The following is a 26648-nucleotide window of genomic DNA, read 5'->3' as shown; positions in this document are numbered from 1 at the left end:
ATCACTCATCATCCCTCCATCCCTCGCTCACACCATACTTCCGTCCCTCCATCCATCCATCTCTGCCTCCATCCCTTACCTCAATCCCTAACCTCCATCCAGCCATCATTCTCTCCCTCCCCTATCATCCTGCCCTCCCTGTATCCCTCTATCACTCATCCCTCCATCCCTCCCTCACACCATACTTCTGTCCCTCCATCCATCCATCTCTGCCTCCATCCCTTACCTCAATCCCTAACCTCCATCCATCCATCATTCTCTCCCTCCCCTATCATCCTGCCCTCCCTGTATCCCTCTATCACTCATCCCTCCATCCCTCCCTCACACCATACTTCTGTCCCTCCATCCATCCATCTCTGCCTCCATCCCTTACCTCAATCCCTAACCTCATCCATCCATCATTCTCTCCCTCCCCTATCATCCTGCCCTCCCTGTATCCCTCTATCACTCATCCCTCCATCCCTCCCTCACACCATACTTCTGTCCCTCCATCCATCCGTCTCTGCCTCCATCCCTTACCTCAATCCCTAACCTCATCCATCCATCATTCTCTCCCTCCCCAATCCATCCTGCCCTCCCTGCATCCCTCTATCACTCATCATCCCTCCCTCCCACCATACTTCCATCCCTCCATCCATCCATCTCTGCCTCCATCCCTTACCTCCATCCCTAACCTCCATCCCTCCCTCCCTCCCTCCATCCATCCCTCCAACGTTACAGTAGATTTTAATCAAGCATTTGGAGAGCAGATATATTTAGCGCGTCCAAACGACTGGTTTCCATTAGCTCAACAACACGGGGCCCAGCTCTCATTTGTTCCGGCGCCGGCGTGAAAAACAGACACAATCGCTTGAGAGACATGTTTGTTTTTATTGGTGCTGCGGCGCAATTCTCAGTCCTCTGCCATCAGTGTCATAAACAAGTATGACACTGATGTGGTGTGAATCAGCGGCAATCTGCAAATTTAAACTCCCCACTCACAGGCTGACTGCTGACAGGAGAGTTGGCGTGGAAATAGCAGGTGTCTGGGGAAGGCTGAAAAACACACCAGTTGGAGAAGAAACCTTCAGTAAAGGAGTTGTAGCGCAGAGTGGGAGATAACAAAGGGACCTTACTGTTTGTCTTGTTGATGAAAAAAAGGTAACTGTGCTTATATTCCAGCCATCTGGGCCTCAAGCTGTCAATTTCACACAATTCGGAGCACAGCATAAGGAGCTTGACAGTATGTAGGAAAATGACTAGAGGGGAGCAAGATTACTGATTCTGATCTGCCAACTTTATGCTTTTGTCAAAGCACTCAGAGCAATTACTGGCTGAAAGGGCACCTCTAAGCTACGTCACACCTGACGCTACAGTCTCATTTTTATAACTTGGGTTAGTGTCATGCTGATCGTGAGGGTTGTTCAGTGGCCCAACTCAAGGAAGTGCTCCTTTACAAGTGTCACTTCACAACAGCAGCAGCAGATGTTGATGTCTTTGAAAATATTAACTTCATCACAAACAAGCTACAAACATCTCACTCACACATCCAGAATTTAACCCCAGAATAATACTGCCTTTGGTGTTACAAGCTAGTATGTTGGACAATATCACGCTCGACAACATCAAACATAAAATCTGTCACTAGTATTTGATGTGCAGGGTTTCCACCAGGGTTTATGCATGAATATGTAATAAAAATGCTAGTTTTACATCCAACGAAGTAAATCACTTTCCAGTCTGTATCAGTTCTGCGAGGACATACTCCTGTCATGTAGTTATTCTCATGTTTCTTTTAATTATATTATAAAACACAACGAATATGACCACAGTCATGTCCCACTCCATGATGAATGAATTTCTTCAGGGGAAAAGAATTATTCTGGGGTCAAGGATGTATGCCATGAAATGATGTCAAACTGAATAAAATAATTTGGTAAATACAGTTGCATGACAAAGAAAAGTAGCAATAATTATTGAGGTGTTTGAAACTGGTTGTCCTTGAACTGGGAAGACGAGTTTTGAGGTTTGATTCTTGGAGGCGTATTCTTATCAGGGTTGTCACAGCGAGGCAGCCTTGTCCGCCTCAACCTATCTTGATCATCCCCTCCAGTTCCGTGATTGATTAGCCTCCACCTTATCTTCTGCCTGGTGCCTCAGGTGCTAGTCTTCTGACATGTCACGTGCCCAAACATCTGACTTGGGGCTCCCTGACTTTGTCCCCAAACCTGGCCACTTGACACCTCTGTGCTCTGCCTCTCCATCACTGAATTCAATTTCAACCCACGTTACGTATTTAAAGCTCTTGCGGGCCACATACAGTCATTTGTTGGGCTGTGTTTGGCCCCCTGGCCTTGAGTTTGACATCACATTTTCAGTCATCATCAGGAAATTGAATGCGTAAATCAAAGGCAATGTCTTTAGAAGTGAAGAAAGTTGTCTGTTCTCTGTCTTATCTTGCAGAATAATCCGTATGTGATGTCATGTTGCGACTCCCTTCCAACTTTCACATGTTGAAAAAGTGAAAATGAGCCTTTCACAGCACGAGGGGAACTTTTTGTCAATTTGTAAGTGCAGCTAAGAGGAGTCAAATTATTTTTGGATTCAGTGTGAGGCGCTCATTGTGACTGCCGCCGCGGCTTCTGAGGCAAAAGTGCTTGCGCTGTATAAACTCCGTCGACAGTTTGGTGTCACCCCTCCGTGGCTTGTTTAAATTGCCTTCCGCATCGGGCCCACCTCTGGCAGGTGGCAGCCATTTTTAAATATTTGTGAAAGGCTCAGTGCCACCGAGTTCAAGAAAACAATGCGCGGGGGAAGAGTATTGGCAGGGCGCCGCTCATTAGCTGTTTTGTGCTGGGTGTGACTGGTTTAAAAATACACGTGGGCAGGGCTTTTTAAGGTAAAAAAAAGTCATCGCACAAGTTTATATTTTGGCTGAACATAAGGGAGGCGGGGTCATGTCAAGGCGTGTGCACACAACAGGATGTTTTGCGTATGTTTACATGTTCATCAGGCATACTTCACTGCCGTGACAGTTTTAATAATAATGTTGCATTTCCCGAGTTCTTTCGGCAGCATGTATTTAGCACGTGAAGCGTTTGTCTGGTGCGATTCTTCAGCCTGCGTTTGTCACAGAGCCTCCAAGGTTCCTATCAGTACTCTGCATCACTCGCTGGTGCCACTCTCTGATGATGTATATGTCATACGTGGCCCTCCAAACTTATGAAGGACACATTCGACTGCGCCAAGGAGCTGCCATCGATCTCTCCCTCTCGTGCTGTTTAATGTCAGCGCTGCCCTGAGGAGTTTGGCTGTGGGAAAAAAAGCAACATCCTCTTAACATTTGCCTGTGGATTAGCTCCTCGTGTTGTCAGAATTTTGTGGCATGTTGTGTCCAATAATTCTGTAAACAAAGGTGAAGTTCAAATAAAATGCAGATACTTTGTGAAAGAACGTTGTTGGAAAGGCCTCATGGATTTTGTGCAAAGGCTTTCAGGGTAGAAAGGCATGAGTGTTCGCAGCGCTGGAGACCTTGAATGACACATATTCACAAGTGATCTTACAAGTTCAGGCGTTTTTACTTGACATTTCCTCGAAACACTGTCACAGACTCGTGAGGAGAATTCAGCTGTAGCAGGGCAACACTGGGAACATGGAGCGTTTTTTGTTTTTCCGGACGTGATTTCAAAAATAATAACATAATAACAAACGCAATAAATGTATTTCATAATGAACGAAGACTGATGTTTGTGATGGACCACAGCAGCAGCTGCGCAACAGAGAGAAAGAGTGAACACTCACCTGGGCTGACAACAATTGATTGACAATTGACAAATCACCGTCTTTTTCTTCTCCCACTGCTGAAGCGTCGCTCCATTTCAGATACTTCTGGAGACGTTCGAAAGCTCAAGCCCAGAAGTGAGGCTGTGATATAATGCAGAAGTGTTCTCATTAAGCCATCTGTAGTTAAGCGGGTGAAGTGTCGGCGCAACTGACAGATGACGCAGCCTGTTTCTTTCTTGCTTTTCAATCTTTGAGTCATGCCATCGAGCTGCAAACTTCTTTGCATCTTTCACAGCTTCACATGAAGGCAGCTGTTCGGCAAGACGACACCGAGGAATATTAACATATAAATTGCTTTATATAAGTTGACAAGTAAAATATTTCTGTGAATGCGGTCTTTAGGAAGTCGTTGACTTGTTCACCTGACGCTCCTCATGCTGATGAACTTTTTTCAGTTTGGCAGCTTTAAAGCAGCCCGTCTTTTCGAACGCCGTCCAAAACAAAAGATGGTATCAGTCAACTCCTGGGGGTAACGCAACACCAGTCCTGATGCGATGAGTGTATTGAGCAAGACATGATTCCACGTCTCTCTTCCACAAATCAATCCCTCCTCCCAATTTAGTGAAATGGAAGCCCTCACGTGTTTGAGCTGCTGCAAATGTCTTTTTAGCTTGAGATTATAGCTGATAACCTCAACCGATTTGACCTTACAAAGCTTAGCGTTAGCTTTCATTCGCTGGCCTGTAGAATACGGGGATCGATCTGTCATCTACATCAGCAAGGCTTTCCGTCACATTTGTTCCTGCAGATGGTCCGTCCAGCTGCTCCCTCTAGAGTTAAGAGCATGGTCTGCTGAAGCCAGACATGTATAATATTATTTTATTTATTTATAAGGTTGTTATTATCAGGTTATTACAATTTAACCAGCAAAAGTTTGCTTGATAATAAAACCAAGCCTTAACCCAAAGCAGACCGTGAAGATGAAGCAGACGATGAGGAGAAAAGTTTGGGGCTGCAACTATTAGTCCACATAGTAGACTATAAACCACTAGTCGATTAATGGCTGAAACAGCTGCAGAAGAACCAAAGTCAATGTTTTTTACAGCTCACACCGACTCATTTGAAGCTCTGTCTTTTTCCAAAAGTGTTTTATTACGATAATATATCCAATGGAAATACAACTTGATCAAAGGGAGAGTGGGTTTTCAATGGATGATCCTTTCACCAGTAAAGGCAGCTACGTCCAGAAAGCTCGGCCCATGTCGTACAATAATGTTATCAGGTGTTTTATTATGGGGCTTTAAAGGCGACAGGTGAGCGAGTGCGTTCTCGCTCTCACGGAAAGCTTCCCAAATATTGCTCAGCACCACGAGCCGTCGGTGCCTCTGACACTGAGGACAGCAGGTCTCTGAAGCACTCAGGGTGTCCTTAAGAGCCGTGTCCTCAGCCTGGTCTGATGCACTCGCTGGCTCCCTCCGCTTCTGCTTTGGACGTAGATGAATCGATGTCAGAGCTGGCGGACGTGATCCCTGCTCATGCGAGAGCAGACAGCAAGTGAAGCTGAAGGAACCCAGGGTGAAGTTATTTAATATTGATCAGCCTCCACTGCCCTCCAACAAAAACAAACCTCCGTGCTGAAGCCGTTCATCAAGACAGGAGGGGAGTGTCATCCAAGTATTTTGTCAAACAGGGAGGGATTTGATTCCCTCTCAATGGTGCCATTAAAACATAAATTTAGCAGTAAATCAAACAAAAAAAATCGAGCCATTTGACCTGTGATCTCCAGTTAAAAGATGGGGTTCACCCGAGGCCAGATGTGGAGACGTCAACTCTAGAGACCTGAGCACGAAAACAAAGCTTATTTGTTTGTACACAAAATAGCTTTTAAGGAGAAATGATGAATTGCGCACACACAGACTGGTTTCTTCCTGCAAATGTGGAGAGGATATTTTGAATTCTGTTTGGTTGCTGCTGATACTTGTGCCATCTTGTTTTCATTGACTGAAATGTAGAGGATTGTAGTGGAGACCCCTGATCTGAGAGTGATTCTAGACCCAGACTGGAGCTGCCATGACAAAGACAAGACCCATCTCAGTGGGCTCATTCCCAACCAACCCTCAACTTTTTTTTTTTTTTTTTTAAATACGGCGGCAGAAAACAAGTTTTCAGACGTGCATGTTATTTATTTATTTTTTAATTCTTAACAAGAGGAAGGAACAAAGCGCAGCTCTTGTTGGTTTCAAAAGTCAAAGTCAATAAATGACAGAGACAGTGTTCAAACCTCAAATAAATACAAATAAATGAATTAATAAACCATGCCATCATCAAATTAATATTTAATTTGGTGATGTCTCTTTGTTCCACGTCTGTACACTTGACTGGCAAAGGTCATAAGCCTGATAAACCGATGGTTCAGTGCATGTGACTGAGCAGGTGCAGATAATACACCAGCTCCATGGTTGGCAGACGTGATGGTTCATGACACCGATGTTGCGTTCAGTCCCAGCTTGATGCTCTCAGTCAGGGCTCTCGGCTCCTCTCATCTCTGACATTCATTAATGGCCTGGAAGGTGGTGTTCAGGTGGTGGCTTGATTTAATTGGTCGGGAATTAACACACTAGATTTCAAGTGAGTCACAGCAGCTGTGGCCTTGACAGAAACTCCGAGATGAGACCGAGTCGAAGGGCAGTCGATTCCGAGACAAGATAAAGACCTTTAATATGTGGTCTCCAGACAGAAGCCGGTCACAAGTACTACATCACTGCCTCAGTCGGAAAATGCTGTTGAATCTCGACCAGACGGTGCCGATCCTTAAGTGTTGTAATAGGTCAAAGTTTATGAAAATAACTGACATATATAGTGTCCTCGGTCCGTATGAGAACGCGGGGCTGACAAAGTAACCTGTGTGATGGAAGTCATCACCAACAGGGATCATAAGGGCATCACACCTTTCAGTCTGACTGGTCAAGGCCAGTAGAGGAAACAGGACAGGAGGTAACCACCGACTGCTGACGTGACCTTTGACCCCATCAGACAGGTGTGCTCAGACTGACTGATCAGTGAAGGAGAGACAAGAAACTGGAAGCGTTACCGGCTCCTGTGCCTCGCACCAGCAGCCACTCAGAATCAGCCAGATGTCACTTCTCGCCGCTGCTGGACATGATTTCTTTCACCATCTCTGAGTGTGACGTTCCCAAGCTTCCATGAGATGTTGAGGACCTTTCTATCTGCGCCATCCTTTGTGGGCGAGAGTCTGTGCTGTGTGGCGATTGCTAATAAAGACATATCCACCTTGAGCAAATCAATGCTGACAGTGTGTTTGCATAGATGAGGAGATTCTCCGGCTCTATGATTTCTCATCAGACGCGCGAGGAGGAGCAGCGAGATTGGCATTTCAGCAGGATCGTTGTACGGCTCTGATTGATTTGATTGTGTTTGCATTTCATCTGCCTGCTCTGATGGAAACCGTTTTTGATCCACGTGTCGCCTTGTCACCCTTCCAGCGAAACCTCTCAGGTGGAAAATGCCTGTTTTTCACATTCCATTTCAGTAAAGCTCCGCACCGATATGAGAAGATGATATTTCTTTGAACAACTTGTCAAAAGGCTTTCACAATAAAAGCAGAATGAGTCAAATGGTACGTCATGTTCATGTATATTTATTTCCATCATTGGGCCGTGGAGAAGGTGCACAGTATCGCTGCCATCACCTGGAGCTTTATGAGCATCTGCCCCTGCACTCCATCAATCCTCTGAACTCTAAATACCAAAGATGGTGTGGACGGTAAATCTTTTAAATCCATCTATAGAACTAATAATGTCTTTGGGCGCGACAAGGCCCACGGCTCGGGTTCACCGGTATTAAACCGTATTTCATGATTGCCAAGATCCTGGATTGCGGTTTGATGACATGTTTAATTTCTAATCTAAGAGCAGGGATGAGCTTGGCTTAGTTGAAATGATCTGTAACCTTTTATCTTAATACCTTACTACTCATCTGCGGCGTTATGGCGACCGGTCTTCAGTCAAGACTGACTTCGCGCCCGCCTCCCTGCCGTCCTGCTCTTTTCTGAGGACATCATACCTTCAGATAACAGTTATTAAAACCGGACAAAAGTCTGCACAAATGTTTTGCTATCATGCCTTATATATATATATAACTATATATATATAACTATATATATATATATATATATATATATATATATATATAGTGGGATTTGATTAAAAAAATTAGAAGATAAATAAGAGAAGTTGTGATGATTTAATCTCAATAAATCACAGTTCAATCATATAAGAATATTTGCCACAAGAAGCCACATTTTTCAATTTGAATGAGTTTTGTTTGTTACTGAATCAATTGATGGACCCATACATACATTTAAACAACAACATATTGTTTATTTTGCATCAGTTTGACAATAGCACAATAAATCACGATGGTGGCTATATTCAAGTTTTTATATCACCTTATTGAAACTAAAGCTCTTTTAATGTCTTGAAAATATTTGTATAAGAATTTCAACTCCATTCAGACTAGTGGAAACCCTGGCCATTGTGTAGTGAAAAACCTCCCTGAACAAAAGCAAACAGCTGGTTTTGTTTGCTTTTGTTCAGGGATTCCTCCATGTTTGTTGTTGTTGTTATCATCCTAGCTGCCACGTGTTATGCATCAGTGTCTGAGAGCAAACAGTTAAATAAATTAGTTTAAAATAAAACGATTAAATGTGATTTAAATATTTTAATCGCGATTAATTAATCACGATTAAAATATTTAAATTGCATTTAATTAACTTGTTAAAGTCCCACCACTAATATATATATATATATATTTTTTTTTTCTTTTTTTTTTTAATTAATTAATTTATTTTTGTTTAGTACACTATGTCAAGTAGCAAAAGCCCTCGACAGTTGGCTTCATGCCTCCATCGACTGCCACCTACCACACGCTCAGCTCATGACGTTATTAGTTTGCATTTCCACTCTGTCAGAAATGACCAGAAAGTGATTTGTGTAGAAGCTGGTGTCAAGCCTTGGTGCACTGGGACGCCATTTTACGCGCTACATGGACCGTTGTTTGCTTTGTTATCTTCGTTGCGACTCAGAATGTGAGCGCTTTCTGTTCTGCGTAGGAAAAGTAATTCAAACAGCTTGTGTTGATGTTTCTTGGAAGCGCGGTGCTGAAGGCAGCGCTGGATAAACATCGCCAACATCGGGACCCGTGTATCCATCGTAGAGATGTCTTATTGACTGTAAAATACGACTCTCACCTACGTAGCAGCCGCGCAAGACAGCGACACCTCAGGTGCGATATCTTTGTCAAACACAATGAATTCATCTATTTATAGTGACGCTGGTGGCGGTTTCCAGGCTGTAAGTGAGATCCTCCCAAAAAAAAAGGGCCAATTGTTCACACCAATATGTGCTATTGATCTGCACCTGGGGAAGTCATTGACGAAAGACGATTATCAGCTCCTGCTAATGGAAGCTTTATTCTATCTGTCCTTGATGGTAAGTCAGAGGTTTGATCTTGAGCGCCACCAAACAGATGGCAAGGTGAACTGCTCCCACGACACTGGCGTCCGCCGGCAGGTTCCGTGAGGCTTTTCTGGCGGCTGGCTGTGTGCAGGAGTAATGGCTCCTTATATCAGGCGAAGACACACCTGAGGCTGCAGGAGCAGAGCAGCGGCGCTCCTGTTTGTCTGGCCTTGCCACTGCCAGTGTTTGGCGCCGAGCAGGGAAGTGGATTTGGCAGACAAAGCAGCTGCACTCATTGATCTCACTCTGACTTTGTTAAGTGGGACTTGGGCGAGCTAATGGCGCACGTTGGGTCGGCTCTGATGTGCAGGTGTAATGAATTTCAAAATCGGGAGCAATTAGCGCAACCTAGTGATGAATGATAATTACAATTTGTCAAACAACAACATGGGCAATTTCAGTCTCCCACGCAGGCAGACTTTGCCTTCGCCAGCGTCGGCCCCATGCTCTGCTTTCCGTGGAGCAATTTTGTGTGGTGTCAGTTTAACAAAACAGTGCTCTCACTTGAAGTTGGGAGCCACTCAAGAGTCTTGGTGCTACTTCAGTTCACAGCAGAAGCTGTTTATTTTGTTGCCTCTCGTGAAGACAGAGATGTTATTGAAACATCACTGAAGCTGGTGTGGGCGCCCCAAGTTTGTGATCCACCGAAGCGCGTCGCGCCACCTAACTCAAAGAGGAGCCTCTCTGGACCGATCAGTAACAAGACATGAACAAAACCTTGGCTTGTAAGCGAAAGTTCAATTTATTTATTTATTTTTAGTGACAAGATAAGGTGGGGTGGGTAATGTAGAATGTTAACACCAAGATTTTTATCTCTACATTCATGGATTGTGTTCAATTATTAAGCTCACAAAAACAACTGAGAATATATGTATGAATTTACAAAAAAATATATCCATTTAAGCTTCCAGCTTTTTAATATTTCTGAGGCGACTTGGGGTTTTAATAGGAAGCCAAAATAAGATTTGATCTGATACGTTTTATTAAGACGTTTATTATACAAATGGATTGTATCTTTTTTTTTTTTTTTTTTCTTGAGGAAATCGTGTTCAATGTGAATGAATAAAAACCAATACTAAACCATTCTGAGTGGAGATGAGAGAGTTAGTGACCTCATCAGTCAGTGTGTGACATGTGCGGTGAGATGATATAAGTTTGAAGTGGATGGTGGAGCGGAGGCTGAAAACGTTCTCCCATCCGTTTCTGGGAAACTTCCTCCTGCTTGTATCACATGTTTGCATGGAGCTCACATCTCACACGCTACAAATCTAGCCCACTGCTCTGCCACACACCACAGTACATGGAGGCCTAGATATTCTGGGATGTCGCTCGGGTATTAAATCTCAGAGGATTTTCGAGGGCTCGGAAAAACACTCTTTCACGCCGTGTTCTATTGATTACAGCCAGGATTGTTACGCACTTAATATTTCACTGCGATATTTTTCAACCAGCCTCGACATCAGAAGACAGGACTGCCACGCAGACGGACCGTGCCGGAGTCTGCGGTGTCAATCAGCACCTGCTCAGCCGGAATTAATTTAAAACAGTGGAGCCGGGGCGGTTTATCCAGAGAGCTGACAGCTTAAAAGTCTGTGGAGATTTCTTATAGCAAATTTAGTGGCTGACAGGTAGTGTTTTGTGTGCCGGTGCCTAAGGAGATGCTGGCTGTAGGTGTTTTACACACTTCTCCACAAACCTGCTTTTCTCAGCCTCTGTCGGGTATCAGGGTGCTGAAGTGAAGGGGCCGTTTTCCAACAATGAGAAGGGCTGGAATCGCTTCAGGACTCGCATAACATCCTGGTATTCAAGTGGCATTGTTCTTTACAAATGCCTTTCTCTGGTTTAAAGCCGCATTTAATAATTATGGGAAGTCGGGTTTTCATGGGGAGAGAATAGGAAGCTTGGAAATGAGTCCGATTATCCTGAGGAGATACCAGGATAAAGGGAAGAGGGAGGCAGTCACTGAGGTTTGGGGATGCGTGGTGTGATGATAGGTGTGACGAGGGAGGATGTACGGGGTCAGTTCAGGTGGAGGAGGCTGACTCACTGTGGCGCTCTTTAATGGGAAATACCGGCGGAAAACAACGGAGAGTAGCCGCGTACATGCATCATATTCACGGCGTCATGGTCGATTTGAAGGTAGCCGACAGGGATCGGGGGGAGCAGGTTAGTTAGTCAAGAAGCCAGAGAGAATGTGTAAACTGTGAATGATGTTATTGGGTTCCATGGGTGGTGAAATATCACGTCAAGAGCTAAAATGCTCACCACAGTTCAAGTTGCTAGCTTAATGAAAAGCAGGAATTCATACCAGCGCAGGGTTTGTCTCCGACGGCGAGACAGAAATATGCTGAAAATTACATTTGTTGAACCACAGGTGTCCCGAAATAATGTGATACCGATTTGTGCTGGAGGCAAATCTTGAAGTTAGCTATCCTGGAAGGACAAACAGAAGTCTTGCATCAAATTTCCAGACTTATTGTTGACATAGGAGAATGCCAATGTACCTCCTAGATGGTCCCCCTAAACTTTCTAACTTAAAAGGCGGAGTCCTCCTCGATCGACTGACGAGAGGAAGTGTTGACCCTTCGAGTCACACTCCGTGACATGTTGACAACAACAGCGGGAAACTCCTCAGATCCTCGGAAATTCTCCACGAAGGGGGTCTCTGCTGCTTAAGACTGGACAGAACCCTTGCTTATTGGACTGCATGAGGTGACTGGGCCGGCCAGATTTGGCCCTCCTGCCCTGAGTTTGACTACTTGACAGGTGGTAGTGCTCCTCTGCCTGATGCTATTCAAGCCCAGTTTTGAATCGGGGTGAGGGTTATTTCCTGGAATAAATTCTTGTTATCAATATGATTCATATTATTGCTAACCGTTCAATAAGTCTCTGAAACACCCCCCTTTGGTTTCGAATCATTTGCCACTGTCTGTTGTCCTGAGACCAACGCGCTGACGGAGGAGATCAGAGCGTTGGAGAGCACTAATGAGGCCACGCTCCTGTGTCCGTTCACTCCTACATACACTTGGACGAAAAGAAAGTGACAGAATGAAGCCTCTTTGTTTTTATCCACGCTTCCATCTCCGGCGGTGGTCGGCAATTAATTTTTCAGAGGGGCCACGTTATATGCCAGGACTGTTTTGAACCCATTCTGTTGGAAAGTCTTCAGATACAAGAATGTGTTTTTTTTATAGCGCTGAATAAAAACTATAACGCAAGAGGACATTTTAATGGAATCTGGAAAAGCATTCCTAGATCAGCAGCTCTTTATTACCGTCTACCGAGCGATGATGCTTTATTTCATCGATACACTGGGAAATATCATTGTTATCAGTGGTGCTTAAATTCAAATGACCAAAGGACCTGTGGAGGCTGAGCTCATTCAGGGCAGACGGCTGATGCCGTGAGGTAAAGTTACCTCATTGAAACGCGTAGAGATGAAACACAGCTTCACAACTTCCCATTCATGGTGAAGAATGGCAAGAGCAAAGGCTCAAAAGCAGAGCGGGAGCGCAGCACGTGGTCATGGAAAGGCTTGGTGCTCAGCGAGGCGTGCGTGAACAGCGAGCGCGTCCGTCCACGTCTGGGAGCCATCAGGAAGCAGTCTGGAGGATTTTATGCAATCTTAATTAATAATTCATCCCTGCACATCCTTCTGGGCTCCGAGTTTGTTTTTGTAAGGTCTGTCTTTCCCAGAGTTTAAACAAACATGTCTGCGGAGTCAGTCGGAGGCCAGTTCCAGATTTGACTGCAGTTTAATTAAGACATTTCTATGTAGATTGTTTTCTTTTGCATCACACGTTTTGACATGTTGACTGTGCTGATGGAGCATTTTAATGAGCTTTTCATCTGTCTGTTTGGAGCAGCTCTGAACAGTTGGCTCTTGTGTTTGAGTCAAAAGTTGTTCGTAAATCTTTCCACTGCCGTCCGTCGTCCTTCAAATCGTTCAGCGCTAAAACTTACTGCTAAAATAGCTTTAACATCATAAATAGCTGAACAATATCAAACAGGTTTAGGTATTAACCTGAACCTGTGAAAGACTGTAGAAAAAAATGGCCAATTTACGCTGAATAAGTGAGATTATCCCGAGTGGGAGGGGCCGATCCGCTCACACACCACTGCCTCCTCCTGCCATCGTGTGACATGATGGATCTATTCCAGTGGTGGTTCAGTTCAATTTCATCCGATGCAACCTTATGTACAGTGACGGTAGCGAGGGGCCGTCAAACCCAGAGGAAGGAGGGGGACGAAGAAACTGATCTCTGCTTCATATTACTGACCTGGCACATTTGAACGGGACTAGAAATGGAACTACCCTGGTGTTTACTCGTCATTTATCAAGTGACAAACCTTGTTGCTCCTTCAAGGCTGTTTGAAAGTCGAGGGGCCTTCTGGGAAAAAGCCCCGCTCAATTTCAGCTGAAACTTTGGAGCAACTAGTAAAGGCTGGCTCAGTCTTTGGCTTCCGCTGGCCTCACGGGGTCGGCGGCATTTCCTTTGAGCAGGTTGGAACGGACCCAGACCCGCTTTGCTACAGCCTTTTAAAGCTTCTCCTAATCAACCTCTCTGTTGTCTTGGTTTGATGCCTATTTGTCCTGTATGTGAAGAAACACATCCATGGTGCTGATGTAAGAATTGAGGGAGAGAAAAATGGCCCAGGTTGGCAGGAATGTTGCGAGAGGATTTACAGGCCGGGGCACTTCTCTCCGACGCTCAGGAGCTGTGTTCTCTAATGAATCTTCTCATCACCCCTTCAAAGCGCTCCATGTGTTGAGCACCATTTCATGTGTACTTGTAAGTACTTTCTGTCAGGGACAAGTAAACCGGAAGCAGTGCTTTGGCTGTCACCTCCAGCGCCGGGAAATCACAGCCGACACACTTTCTCCATCTGACTGGTTAGGAACTAAAGGAATACTAATCCTCAACCACCTCCAACATCTGCTGCTGCTGATCTGAGCGAATGCTTTGGGCTGCCTGCGCTGTACTTTTCATCGCGTTTCCCCCACTTTTCTGCGGCTGGTTATTTTTAAAACACACAATCCTGTCTTGCACATACTGCATTAATAATGGATACTGTTGCATTAGAACAAAGAAATTAATATTTCACGTCTCAATCTGTGCTCGGTCTACCGCACCACAGCCCCCTGTGTGTCGCAGAAGAGTTGTTTTCAGGTCGCAACAGTACTGAAACCTGAGTCATGAAGAGCTGCCGTGTCAAACTGAGCTACTGTTCTCAACAGTCAAATGAAAAACTGACTAAAATAAATATTATTAACTCTTATTATTGGCTATTTTCTTGAACAAATCACAGCAAGATACAATGACTCATAGCCTGTAGCACGTTATTATTTATAAATGTAGTATACTTGCCATCTTTAGTGTCACTAACACAGCCTTCTAATGCAAAACACATACAGCTTTAACGCCTTGAAGTGGAACTAATCTAGCGAGTGAGTGTCTTTTAAAATCTTAGAGCCAGACTAAACACAGGCCTAGAATAGGTGCCGCAGTGGATTCCGTTATTGGCGTTGATCCTTGAGATATTGTTAAATTATGACCTTCCATGTTTTTATCGCTGGCAGGTGGCTGACAACCTTAACTTTGACAAGACACGTCACACACAAAAAATAGCATTTTAGTCATGTGGATGGCAAATGCACCGTCCAGTCATTGCAACTGAAGTTATATGAATTATTTTTCAATATTAGTTTTTATTTTATATTGGTTGTACACAAGCAAAATGGCTGGGCTTTCATTCCATCTTGCCGCTAGTTTTTGTCGACATGTCTTTCCCAAAGGACAGATTTTCACCTCCTTTGTCTTTCTGTGCTGACACTCTAATGCTGCAACTTTCACGGAGCATGAGTTGATGAAAATTCACCCACAGTCAGCATCTGTTTTTCCTTTTGCTCATCTGATCGTGAGCCGCTCTGGTATGCTCATTCTGATCTACTGAAAAGTTAACCTTCCGTTTCACTCGACCAAGTGTTTCATTTATTTGTTTCAGTTGACTGAAATGGATTTGTTGTTACAATGAGAGGTGACTGAGGATCTGCTTGGTGATGTGTCAATTGGATTTTGCACATTTATGGTGGTATTTCATTCTCAAGCTTTTTTTTTTTGTCCCGAGAAAGAATAGCAGCAGTGAAATCTTGGTGTTCAAGGAACAGAATTAAAAAAAACACCAACAAAAAAATATTTTCGAAAGTCTAATTGCCTGCATGTGGCCTTGGGCTGTTTACAGAAAACTTTTTTATTTTTTTTGGATTATTATAAAGTCTCAGACACTTTTATTCGATCACCAGCCCCGTAAGCCAAAGAGCCCCAGGAGGGATGAGGCGATGGTGAGGAGGGAGTCAAGCAAGGCATCGTGATTTGTGTTGAAGGCGTTTTGCAATCAGACGGGAGTTAGGCGGACTTAGCTCCCGCCGCTGTTTATTCACCTCAATACCCCAGGTGATCTTAAACAGGGAGGTGAGACGGTGTTAGCCGGGAACCTTCCTGCAGGTGCAGCTCCATCTGATCCACCCACTCGCGGGCCGTAATGGAAAGAGAGGCACGAGACCCTCACCTCTGCCGTGTTCTCATTTCTCTAAAGGCACGGTGTGCGAGTGCGATAAAAGCTCATGTCCTGCTCGGGCCTGGACTCAGAAACCCTCGGACTCTTGAACATTCTGCTGGTGTCAATCACCCGGGTCAGGATATTGGACGGAGAGTAATTACAACGGCGGCGCTCCGGTTTAATCGAAGCACTGCCACTGCATGCGTGTGCCGTTGCGCAAAGGTTAAACCAACTCATCATGAGAGGGCAGTCATGTCCCTTCCATTACATCCCAGGTGACTTCTGATGGCGGCTCTGAACCTCCGCTTTGTGCCATCCCACAGTGATGCTATTTTGAAGTTTAGTGTCTGCGCTCATTATCACGTTCCAAACCTGCGAACACCTGTGCAACCACAAACACATGAGCGTAAACCGTGCCGGTGAGTTGTTGCACGATCCTGCCTGTTCTTACCTATAAACATTGGTGGAGGTGAAACTTCCTGCCGAGTGACAGTTCCTCTCTCCTGGGGCAAGCGGAGGATGTGTATTCTAATCTTTTTGCTGCTGAGATTTTATTTAATATCCAGCTCCTCTGTGTCTGCTTGTAGAGACTTATTATCAGGGAGTCAGAGATAAGTCAAACAGAGCAGTTGAGCTGCAGATAAAGTTAGAGATTTGGCTTGAATCAGTTTTAACATTTCAATCTAACCCACTTATGTAATCAAGTTCGGCGAGTTCCGGAAGAAACATGAGTGAAGCACAACATGTTTCTGTGGGACTGATGATTCTGAACATGGAACTTTTGCATGGTGTACAAATGGAGCGAGGAATTCATTTAACCAATATGCCACATGAAAACTGCTCTCTAGAATTCCCCTCTGCTTATCTGGGGTTGGTTCAGATGCTGAATGTTCTTATAATGGCAGCTTCGGATTAAGATTGAACCGGCAGCCACTGAGTTGGAGGCTGACCACTGCTAATGTAAGCCTCCTCGAACACTTCTGCGGCCGTTCCTTGGTTGACCAAGGGACCAGCATGGCCAGCGTGTCCCCAGGCCCGTGCCCCCACTTGTACAGGGTCAGAACATTTGCGATGCATGCAGCAGGCCTATTCCACTTTACTGTGTGAAGTCGAAGGGCTGCCATTCTACTTTGAGTTTCTCCTCCTTTTCCTCTCGCCCTGCCTATAGAAAGAAGGTTAAAAAAAACAGCTGCTTGTATCTACTTTCCCAGGTTCATACCCGAAGCTTGAGCTCATTGACATGAGGAAGCCAGTCAATCTTGTCTTGTGAAATGCAGCACCAGGACCTGGACCTGAACCAGGGATCAAGCTGTCCCTTCCCCGTTGGGAAAGTGGACTTTCACGTCCAATACTGACGACAAAGGCCGCCTTCGGCGCTGCATGTTGACGCATACACATTGATGTTTCAATGCATTAAAGGCTGTTTTCAGGTGGGGAGACCAAAAAAACGTTTTCCCGGGTGCAGGAGCAGCACATGCTGGCCAAATCTTTTTTTTTTTTTTTTTTTTGCTTCAATGCCTCGTGGAAGGCTTCCTCTGTCGTCAGGATAGGACGTCATACTCGACATGGGAGTGAGGCTGTGTTGGTCCCACCCTGCTGCCATCAGCTTTTCAGGTAAATTCTGAGCTCCTCCCTCAAGGTGGCATTGTTCTAATATAGCAGTGCGGACGCACCCGTTTCCTCAGCTCACCTCACTTGTTCTCAGTCCAGCCGAGTCTCCTTGGCGCGACATTGGGCCGTACCCCGCCGTCGGATTGATTGGAGCCCTACGTGTGCTGTTTGTCACCCATGAATAATCTGTAACGACGTCCCGAGCATCAGCGGGGGCCTTGCAGCGCGCATTCATTGTGGAGAATGGACAGCTCAATCAAAAGGAGCTCTTGGAAAAAGCTGTTCATAACCGGAGGCAGAGCCTTGACCCAGAACGCTGGCCCACTGAACTTCACCAACAGGGCTGAATGGGTGGTCTGTAAAGCCTGTGAACCCTGGGCTCCTTTCACACCCCGCGCGTGTGTCGGTGGCTTTTTAATAGAGTCATGGTTCATTCAGAAGGCCACGCTATCCTTGTCAGACGACACACACTCGCCACTCATCATCGCTCTCATTTACATAGTTGTTGGCCAATAACATAGAGTCAGTTGCTGAAAATCTGCTGACTCGAGAACAAAGCTGCAGGACAAGGGAAGGACAATTAATTTTTACAAGGGGCAACAAGAGAAACCTCTTCTGTGAGCAAGTAGCAGTACATTTTTCCAAAAGGATCTCATAAAAGAGGAGGTGGAGAAGTTGGATATAGATTTAATCTGAAATACAATTATATGAGAGAGCATCATAAAATAAAATAAACTAAGAAAATAAAGAAAAAAGAATAAATATGTCACAAAGTCGATGTTGAAATGTAACAAATCCAAATGACAAAAAAATGCATAAAACTGTCGGACAAAATCAAATTCTTATTTTTGCAGTACCTTCACAAAGACTTAGAAAGAAAGATAGTCTTGACTGATTCTTTCTGTTTGTAGGTTCGGCTTCGGCTTTTTAGGCTGAATTTTCTTATGCATGAGAGTCAAGGCTGAGTACAGGTTGAGCCAACAAGCAGTCTCATCTTGGGTGATTGTTTTAATAACACGAGAAATGAACACAGGTTTCGCACTGAAACTTCTGTTCAGAGGAGGCAGCCGTCATCTCAAAGTTCTTCCCTTCATCTCTGGAAAGAAGAAACGCCACTGTTGGCGGCATTGATGCCACCCCGCCGACACAAAGGCACAGGAGGAAATTAAACACTTAGAAGCGGCTTTTCACTGGGTTGCTATCATGTCCAGACAGTGTAATCTTAGAAGCACTCATCTGTGAGTTCGCCCTTCGACCATTGTGAACTTTCCGCCTTGAAATGGTGCTTCACCCCTCAGATGTAAAGTCAGCCAACCCTAATCCTCCGCCACCCTCTGATGAATCCCAGCCACGCACAGTGGGGATGCCGCCTAATTGAATTTCCTTGGTCACAATGAACACTCACTCTGGGCCTGAGTTCCAGTCCTTGCCTTTGATAAGCAAATGACCCCTATGGAATTGAGGTCACAGCCTGCGAAAACAAGAGTGAGGCAGAGAAAAATAAAGTCCCGCACTCATACCAGCCCAATATCGACTCACCCGGGACTCAATCCAACGATATTTACTCTGTGTGTGTGTGTGTGTGTGTGTGTGTTTGAGAGTGTGTTTGACCCCATTGGCACAAGAAGAGATTCATGCTGCGCACACACCGTCTGTTGCCAGTTGTTCCTCAAAATATGGCACTGGTTCTTGTTTTCATGTTAAAACATTTTCTTTCTTTATTTATTATTTTTCTAAATGTCAGCCTTGAGTTGTTTCCCACGTCTGATATGAACACAAGTGTATTTAAGCAGTGTCACTTTCATTGTTACGCTACTCTTGTTACTGCCACTCTGGCTGAGTCCGTTCAGTTCAGGACTCGTGCTTGATCATTTCCAAAGCCTTTGCAGATAGTTCAGACACCCGATCCAAGACTTCAGTCGGCTTTTATTGTGTTGGGGTGCGGCGTTGTGCCATTGCCAGCACCTGACTTTCTGTGGTCCGAGGTTGTGGGCACAGCAGTCTACGCAATGCTAGATTTTCAACACACACCAACATGCACTGACGCACTCCTCTTTTGGATGACAAAGCTTGTCACCCGTACTTTAAGTGTCAAGGCTGGAAATCTCTTGCTTTTTCAGTGACAACCACACGCATTTCAAGGTGAGGGTTGTCGACAAAGTCTATCTAGCTGAGAAGGTTTCCATGGAGCTCATGTTGCTTAAAGTTACAGTGAGAGCCAACTGGACAGCATGAATGATACGTCCGTTTCGGCTGATGAAAACAGTGACAAAACTCGGGACCAACCCTTTCTAACTCTATTTCAAGTGGAGTTTTGCGTGTATCGTTGACGCCGGAGTTGGCCTTCCGTGAGGCATCAGTGTGTCCCAGGATCCAAAAGGAGAGTCTGGAATTGGGATTGAGAGCTCTCACAATGTGACACAATAAAGTTGACTGAGCCAAAGCAGCGCCGCCCCATGGCGAACCCCAACCTCTGTCTTTCTTTAAGGCGACGCGCAGCCCATGTCAGGATATACTGTGGGTCAATTGAAAGACTAAAGGCGTCAACCTGCTATGTGGATGGGAAACTTCCGCGTCACTCTGGTTTGCTAAACTCCACTTGAGAACAGTCGGTAGTTGACAGAATGAGAATGTGTTGGACTCGGATCAATTGTTTTGGAACATCGTCCGTGTTATCACCTGTTCTGATCAACATTTCCTGAGAATTTCCTTGAAATCTGATCTTAGTTGACTCACACCCCCTTTACACTGAACGTGGAACTGAACTCACAATGGTGAGGTCATAATTTGCAACCTCTGCTGAGAGTCATGCTCTCAGATGGCATCACATTGGGCCTTGTAACACTCACCAGCCACCTGTATTTCAGATGAGCCCAGCAGTTTCTCGGTGCCATGATGTAAGAACCTGCTTGCCTTCTCTTTGCATGATAGCCGAAGGCTTTCTGTGAAGGCCCTTGTATTGTAAATACTGCTGGACCGCACTGACTCTTTTCAGAGTGCAATGTTTTCATCCATGTTTCTTCTTTCTTTGCCAGCCATTAGATGAAGGCAGAGGAAAGTCATTTATCTCTTCATGTACCAGCTGATCTCTGAATTGCCCATTTTTTTCCGCTCGCATGCCTGAGGGCTTTACAACCAACTCCTTTATGCACTAGGGTCATTCATTGCACTCACTGTTTTCACTGCTTTTTCAAAGTTCTTTATATTGTTTCATTTCCATCCTTTGAGTGTAAAGTCTCCACTTGGCTTTACACTTCATCTTGTTTACCGTTCGGCTCATTTCTGCTTCAGCTGTTTGCTTAAATCTCTGTAAACAGCGTCCACCTACTGTTAAACACTAATGGGCGATTAGCTGGTTTATCACTGGGTTCTGAACCTGGGGTCTTGTCTGATTAGCACTTAATGCACATTAGTTTGATGTGTAAGCACCATGAGACGGTGAGACAAAGAGCAAAGTGCAAGATCTTAAAGTGGCCTTGATTTAATTTACGCCGTGGAAATGCCTGAATCTGTCTGGGAAATCCATCATCATTACAATGTTTCAGGCAGTCACTTTCTGGCTTTGCCATAATGGCCCCAAATAGACAATGTTCCTTGACTTAAGGACCCCATTAAACTTTAAGATTAGTTATGAACTTCAGCAAGTATCAGTGACTGTTATACCCAGTCCGTGTGCTCTGTTTTCACTATGTAAGATGTACGTTTTTTGAGGGGAAAAAAATACTACACAAAACATTGCATCGATCGTACCAATCACATGGTGTTATACATGTAAACATAGTCTTTTATTGTGAGACCATTTTGTGGCTAAATGCTTTTTAGAAAAGATAAAGATAATATTTGTATTAATTTAAAACACCTCTGATCTGCAATATTTTCTGTTAGCCTAGGTTGAGGTGACGGCTATCTTTGACTTGCTCCTACGTTGTGAACCTAGCATTAGCTTTTTTTCCATTTCGCGATGCTACACCGATGCGGTGGCGAGCTTGTCGGTTCGCTGTGTTCCAGACTAGACTGGCAGATCTTCAGAGCTGCTTGGCCCTTGCCAACGTCCAACCTCCGAAAATATTGATCAAATATTTGGCGCATCAATGTGGCAAATGTGGCCTCCCGGCGACTCCCTATTTACATGCTCTCATCGCGATCTTTACTGAAGACACCTCTTGCTGCTGCGCCCAGTTTCTCCGCCGTTGACAAACAAGCGCCAGCAGTCCGCCTTTCCAATCATCATTAACTGTGACAAATGCGCGTCCCCGTTTCACGTCCGAGGATGTGAGATGATTTTGTCCCACTTATTAATTGAAGTGAAATTGGACAGTGACTCGCCGCGGTGTTACTGGAAGGTGTCAGACACAGAAAGCAGGTAATTATGGCGACAGGAAGAGATAAGGAAACGGAATGCAATTACCTCGGCAAGCGGGGCTTCCAATTGTGGGGCTGGGATTTCTCACCTCAGGTAGCTGTTGTTCAGGCTTTGCATCTCTCTTCTGATCTCTAATCACTTCCTCCTGTAGGAGGAAGGCTTGAGTTAAACACATTGATTTCTCTTCCTGTAAATAAAAGTGCTGCCCGCTAATTTATGCGTTCCCAGGAATTTAAACATTGCCTCGTTGAGTGGCGTTTTTAAGCTGCTGGGAAATTCAGCTGCGCCGCCAACATGGACGCTAGGTTTCCCTGCCGCAGACGGCCGTCCAAGTATTTCTCTCCGGAGTGCTTCCTTTGTTGCAGCAGCCTTTTCTTTTTGCTCTCAGGTGCTCTTAGCTGGTAAAACAAACCGAAATTGGTTTCCATCTCCAGGATCTCTGGCGAGACTTACTCAAGTTTGACATGAAAAAGGGGGAAAGTACCCCAGCTAGGGCGCAGTGGTTTCCCTCTCTTATGCTTTACAAACCATCAAGTCATTTGCCTGGTGTGATGTGGTCCATTGTGTTATGTATTTCTATAACAGTAGATGGTTACACATTAACGTCCCCTGAAATGTGTGGTTTCTTCTATAGATGTCAGGGTTCTTCTAAGGTTCTTTGGTTCTTCCACCCCAGAGAAGAGGAGACGATGAGATGATGATGTCATTGCCGCCACATGTGGACAGAAAATAAATTAAAAAAAATAAGGCACCATATTCAGAAAATGAAAGTTTCCTTTGTTACTCAAAATACTGCTGCGATTAAAAGGCTATGAGTTGGTTTAGGTGTCACTGCCTGATGCGGTCCGCCAGAAATTCCGGGACTAGAACCGGAAATTGCGCATGTTTTACCGACGTTTACTGGTAAGCACATGCGTCCATGGTTATATCGTGCACAGGCGCAGTTTTTTTTTTTTATTAAAATATTTTTTTTTACTTCTAGAATCTAGATTAAGCAATTGTATGTTTTATATGATATTCTAGTTTGTTTGTTTTTTTAATCCAGCAACATAAACGTAACGTAAACATAAACTCCAGCGCCGCACCGCTGTAGACATAAACTTCGTTCAGGGGCAGATGAGCTCACTCCTGCTCCTTTTAAATCAATATGAAACGAATTTTAGGATAAATGTTTCCCATACAAGCAATGGTCGAATGTATTGGAGGAGTTTGAAATTATTAATGATTCAATAATACTGGATTTAAAAACTATAATAGCAGAAACGTACAATCTCCAGACGGAGCAGATCGTACTTACGCATGCGCGTAAAACGTATAATTTCTAGATTTCACTGTTAAATATAGACTATTTTAACAACTATTTAAAAAAAATAAAAATATATATAGCCAGTAAACACAATTCGTAGACCTTGTGCATGCGTGTTTCTAACATCCGTTTCCAGTCCCGGAACTTCCGGTGGACCGCATCAGGCAGGCGGACCACATCAGGCAGTGACACACAATTACGCCGGTAAACAAATATGGTGACCGCGATGGCTGAGCTACAGCAGCCAAAAGGTCGAGTGATATCTGTCAATTTCTGCAAAATTACCGGGCGTGGAAACCAGTGTGGTGATAGTAGTAGGGTATTATACAGGCACTATATAGGGCGTCCAGCTGTGGCTACAGGAGGGCAGACACTCCATGTCGCAGTGCAGATGCCCCCTTGCAAAAAGCCTGGTCGGCCACCATAACATCGGTTTGGAAAAGTTGTAGCTGTGGAGTCGTAGACTCCGTCATACGCTTTGTCAACTTTGTTTAAGTCTATTTTATCTTTAGTCAAATGTCCTCAGCAGATTTCTAATGTGCTTTATTTAGAAGAGCTCATGAGAGGCTGTTGGTGAAATCTTGGACCCAGCCAGTGGCTTTGTTGACACTGTGTCTGTTGCTTCAGGGCCGGTTCGCTGCAATTTCACATATTCCAATGTATTGTAATGACAAGTGGCTGACTGTGCGGCTGTTAGATAATAACACATCGGGGAGGTCAGCCAGTGACCCTCGCAGCTACTTATCACCACCATGCTGCCAGCAATTCTGCCGTTGTGATTTCCTCATGGATGACTCTTGTCATCGCGGGTCACACTGCTCTCTTGGCTCCACATGTTGATGGAGAGTTTCCATTTTTGTTGTGGTGATTTCTGTCAATTGGTGTGAAGTGATTTATGTAATTGTGGGACGGCTTTAATGAGCGGATAGGTGGCACTTAGAAATGATCACCACAGACGGATCAAGTGTGTGAGTGTAGCGTAAGAGCTTTTATGGAAATGGCAGCGACAGAGCACCACTCCGGCGCGACTTAAATACACATGCCACGTTGTCAGTCTCCGAGACGTGGCTTTTAAATGCTCCGTTTTCAAATGAAAGGTGCGGCACCTCGTCCCCCGTGAGAGACCCCCGAGGAGCAAAGATCAGACAGTGCAAACAGGAGGATGAGCACGGAGGTGGCATCTTTGAACCGGGAGAAAGTAGGACGCGCAGAAAAGAGTGAAGCGGCTGCTTCGTGTACAAAAATACTGTTTGTTTTCGTGATGAGAAGATGAGTTATTTCTGACGCTGCGCAGCGTCGTTCACTGTAGTAAAGTTACCGATTAATCTTTCAATTAAAGTTGGCGCCGCCATCCCTCACCGTCCGCCCCCCGCCCCGACACTCCTCTGGGCGCGTCTCCCACTATGGGAGTTAGCTGTGTTGCTTCCAGTGTTGTACTTATTAGGTAGTTATTAATGTGTAACTGTTAGCAACAACTTTTTTTCACTATAATTTAGAGAAAAACATGAGGTGTCAGCAAAATGTAATTTGTTTTCCAAAAAATGTGGTTTATATTGATATAATTTGGGTTAACTTTAAACATTTGCAGAATAACTGGGCTTGGATTTTCAGAAAATCGAATAAGATTGAAAGCTTTGGGTCATACGTACAACTTTTATAACCACTACTGTTGCAGTGCGTTATGGAACTTTGCGTGGCTTTTTAATTGACACTATGGAACAATGTTACATTTGGAATATTCAATCCCAGTTTTAAATTGGAAGCTGAAATGGAGACACCTTTCTCATGGACTTGCTGAGTGCAACTGTAATGAACCTTTAATACCACACTGGACCAAGTGCGGACCTGCAGCTGACGTGAGAAGAGAAATGTAAATCATGCAACGGAAGCTGCATGATTCATTTTTTTCCTTTAAATTTTTACACCTGTCCGACATGTGTCCTTAACAAAGTAGTCAGGCGCTGCCTGTTGTGCGTTGCTTTATTCAGCTGCCAGTTGTCCCTCTCGCAAACTTCCATTCCGACTGCTGTTTAATACTTTAAATACTGTCTCTCTTTGTTAGTTATCCAAACTGGTCAGGGCCACGTTTTAATATGCACCTAGTCACTGCAGGTTTCTGCCACTTGTGTACTTTGTGTACTCATTATATTCTACTAATGTAGAAATCTCAAATGTCCTGTGTGTTCTGCTATGTTTGGGTCTTAAGTTTGGCTCTTCTTGTGTCTGTATTTACAGCACTGCCAGTCATGCAGGTGACAATCGAGATCACCAGACAGCAGGTGGAGAAGGTCTTCGGCCTGGATGAGTACTGGTGCCAGTGTGTAGCCTGGAGCACCACCGGGACCCAGAAAAGCCAAAAGTCCTACATCAGGATAGCCTGTGAGTATGAGTCTGAAACTCACCCGGAAGACGTGTGTCAGCACCCGGCTCATGGTCTCTGGAGAAGACGTGCACCATCAGTCATTCATTGAGTTCACCTGTTCAAATGCTCAAGAACATAAATTGGGGCTTCGGGACGACTAGATTTGCTGAAAATCAAAGGCATCAGGATGAGGAATAACAGGGATTTAAGTGACCTTGAACGTGCCACGGTTGTTCGTGCCAGACTGTTCTGATCTACTGTGATTTTCATGCGTAACCATCTGGAGGGTTAATAAAGAATAGTCCAGGAAAAAAAAAACGAAAATATCCTCAGCATCTTCATCGTACCAAGTTGTTTTTGTGACGGAGCCCATGGCTGCTTCCATGAATGGTGCATGTCAAACTGGCATCTTGATGATGGCGGTGAGCTCCATGGTTACCAGATCTCAATGGACCCCTGTTAAATACCAGACACCAGAACCTCTGAGGAGCACATTGTTGAATCTATGCCACGAAGATTGAGGTAGTTCTGAAAGCAAGGGGTTCCAACCTGCTCCGTTTAAGGGATGCCTCTATGTAGATCATAGACGGTGTGAGTCGGACAGGTATGGGACTGTCCCCTGCCGCTTTATTCTCATTACATTTATAAAGGTAAGGCTTGGAGTGGACACGAATATTCATGAGGCGGTTATTAACAGGAGTTTCCCCCACCTTCACTGCACAAGGCGCACTGCTGTTTGGTGCAGATTTACGCCGCAGATGCTTTGACTTTCAGCCCGGCAGTGTGTTACTTTGATTACAATTTAGTTCGATCATCTTTGTGAAACTCTGCTCATGAGCATGAAAATATATGGTCTTGGCAGGGGCCTGGGGAGAATAATGCATCTGCAGGAAGACGTCCTTTAAAAAAATTGGAACACTAAATTTGAGTATTCATGAGCCCGTTTCTCGCTGGATGCCATATATAGGCAATGATCCCAGTGAAAGTAACCAGAATGAAAACAGATCTGAGATTTATTGCTGCGTTGCATTCATAAATCTGTCGGGGGAGAACGCGGCACATCCCTCGCCGCAACCTTAAAAGCTTTATTAGAAGAAGCACTTTTACGTTTGAGTGTTTTAAAGTATTCTGCCTATTAATTCCTGT

At 44.7% G+C, this 26648-nt stretch overlaps 1 protein-coding gene across 4 annotated transcripts in view; it reads left to right on the top strand.

The window, feature by feature from the left end:
* unc5a (unc-5 netrin receptor A) overlaps window positions 1-26648 on the top strand; it is a 166402-nt gene that overhangs the window by 76815 nt on the left and 62939 nt on the right. For all 4 annotated transcript variants that reach the window (XM_053878460.1, XM_053878459.1, XM_053878458.1 and 1 more), the window contains exon 3: window positions 25376-25519. In XM_053878460.1, the coding sequence (XP_053734435.1) occupies window positions 25376-25519 (144 nt within the window). The remainder of the gene's footprint in view (window positions 1-25375; window positions 25520-26648) is intronic.

Source organism: Synchiropus splendidus, chromosome 11 (genome assembly GCF_027744825.2).
Source record: "Synchiropus splendidus isolate RoL2022-P1 chromosome 11, RoL_Sspl_1.0, whole genome shotgun sequence".
Classification (NCBI taxonomy): Eukaryota; Metazoa; Chordata; class Actinopteri; order Syngnathiformes; family Callionymidae; genus Synchiropus; species Synchiropus splendidus.
Note: the sequence above shows the minus strand (reverse complement) of the source record. Positions and strands in the feature narration are given on the sequence as shown.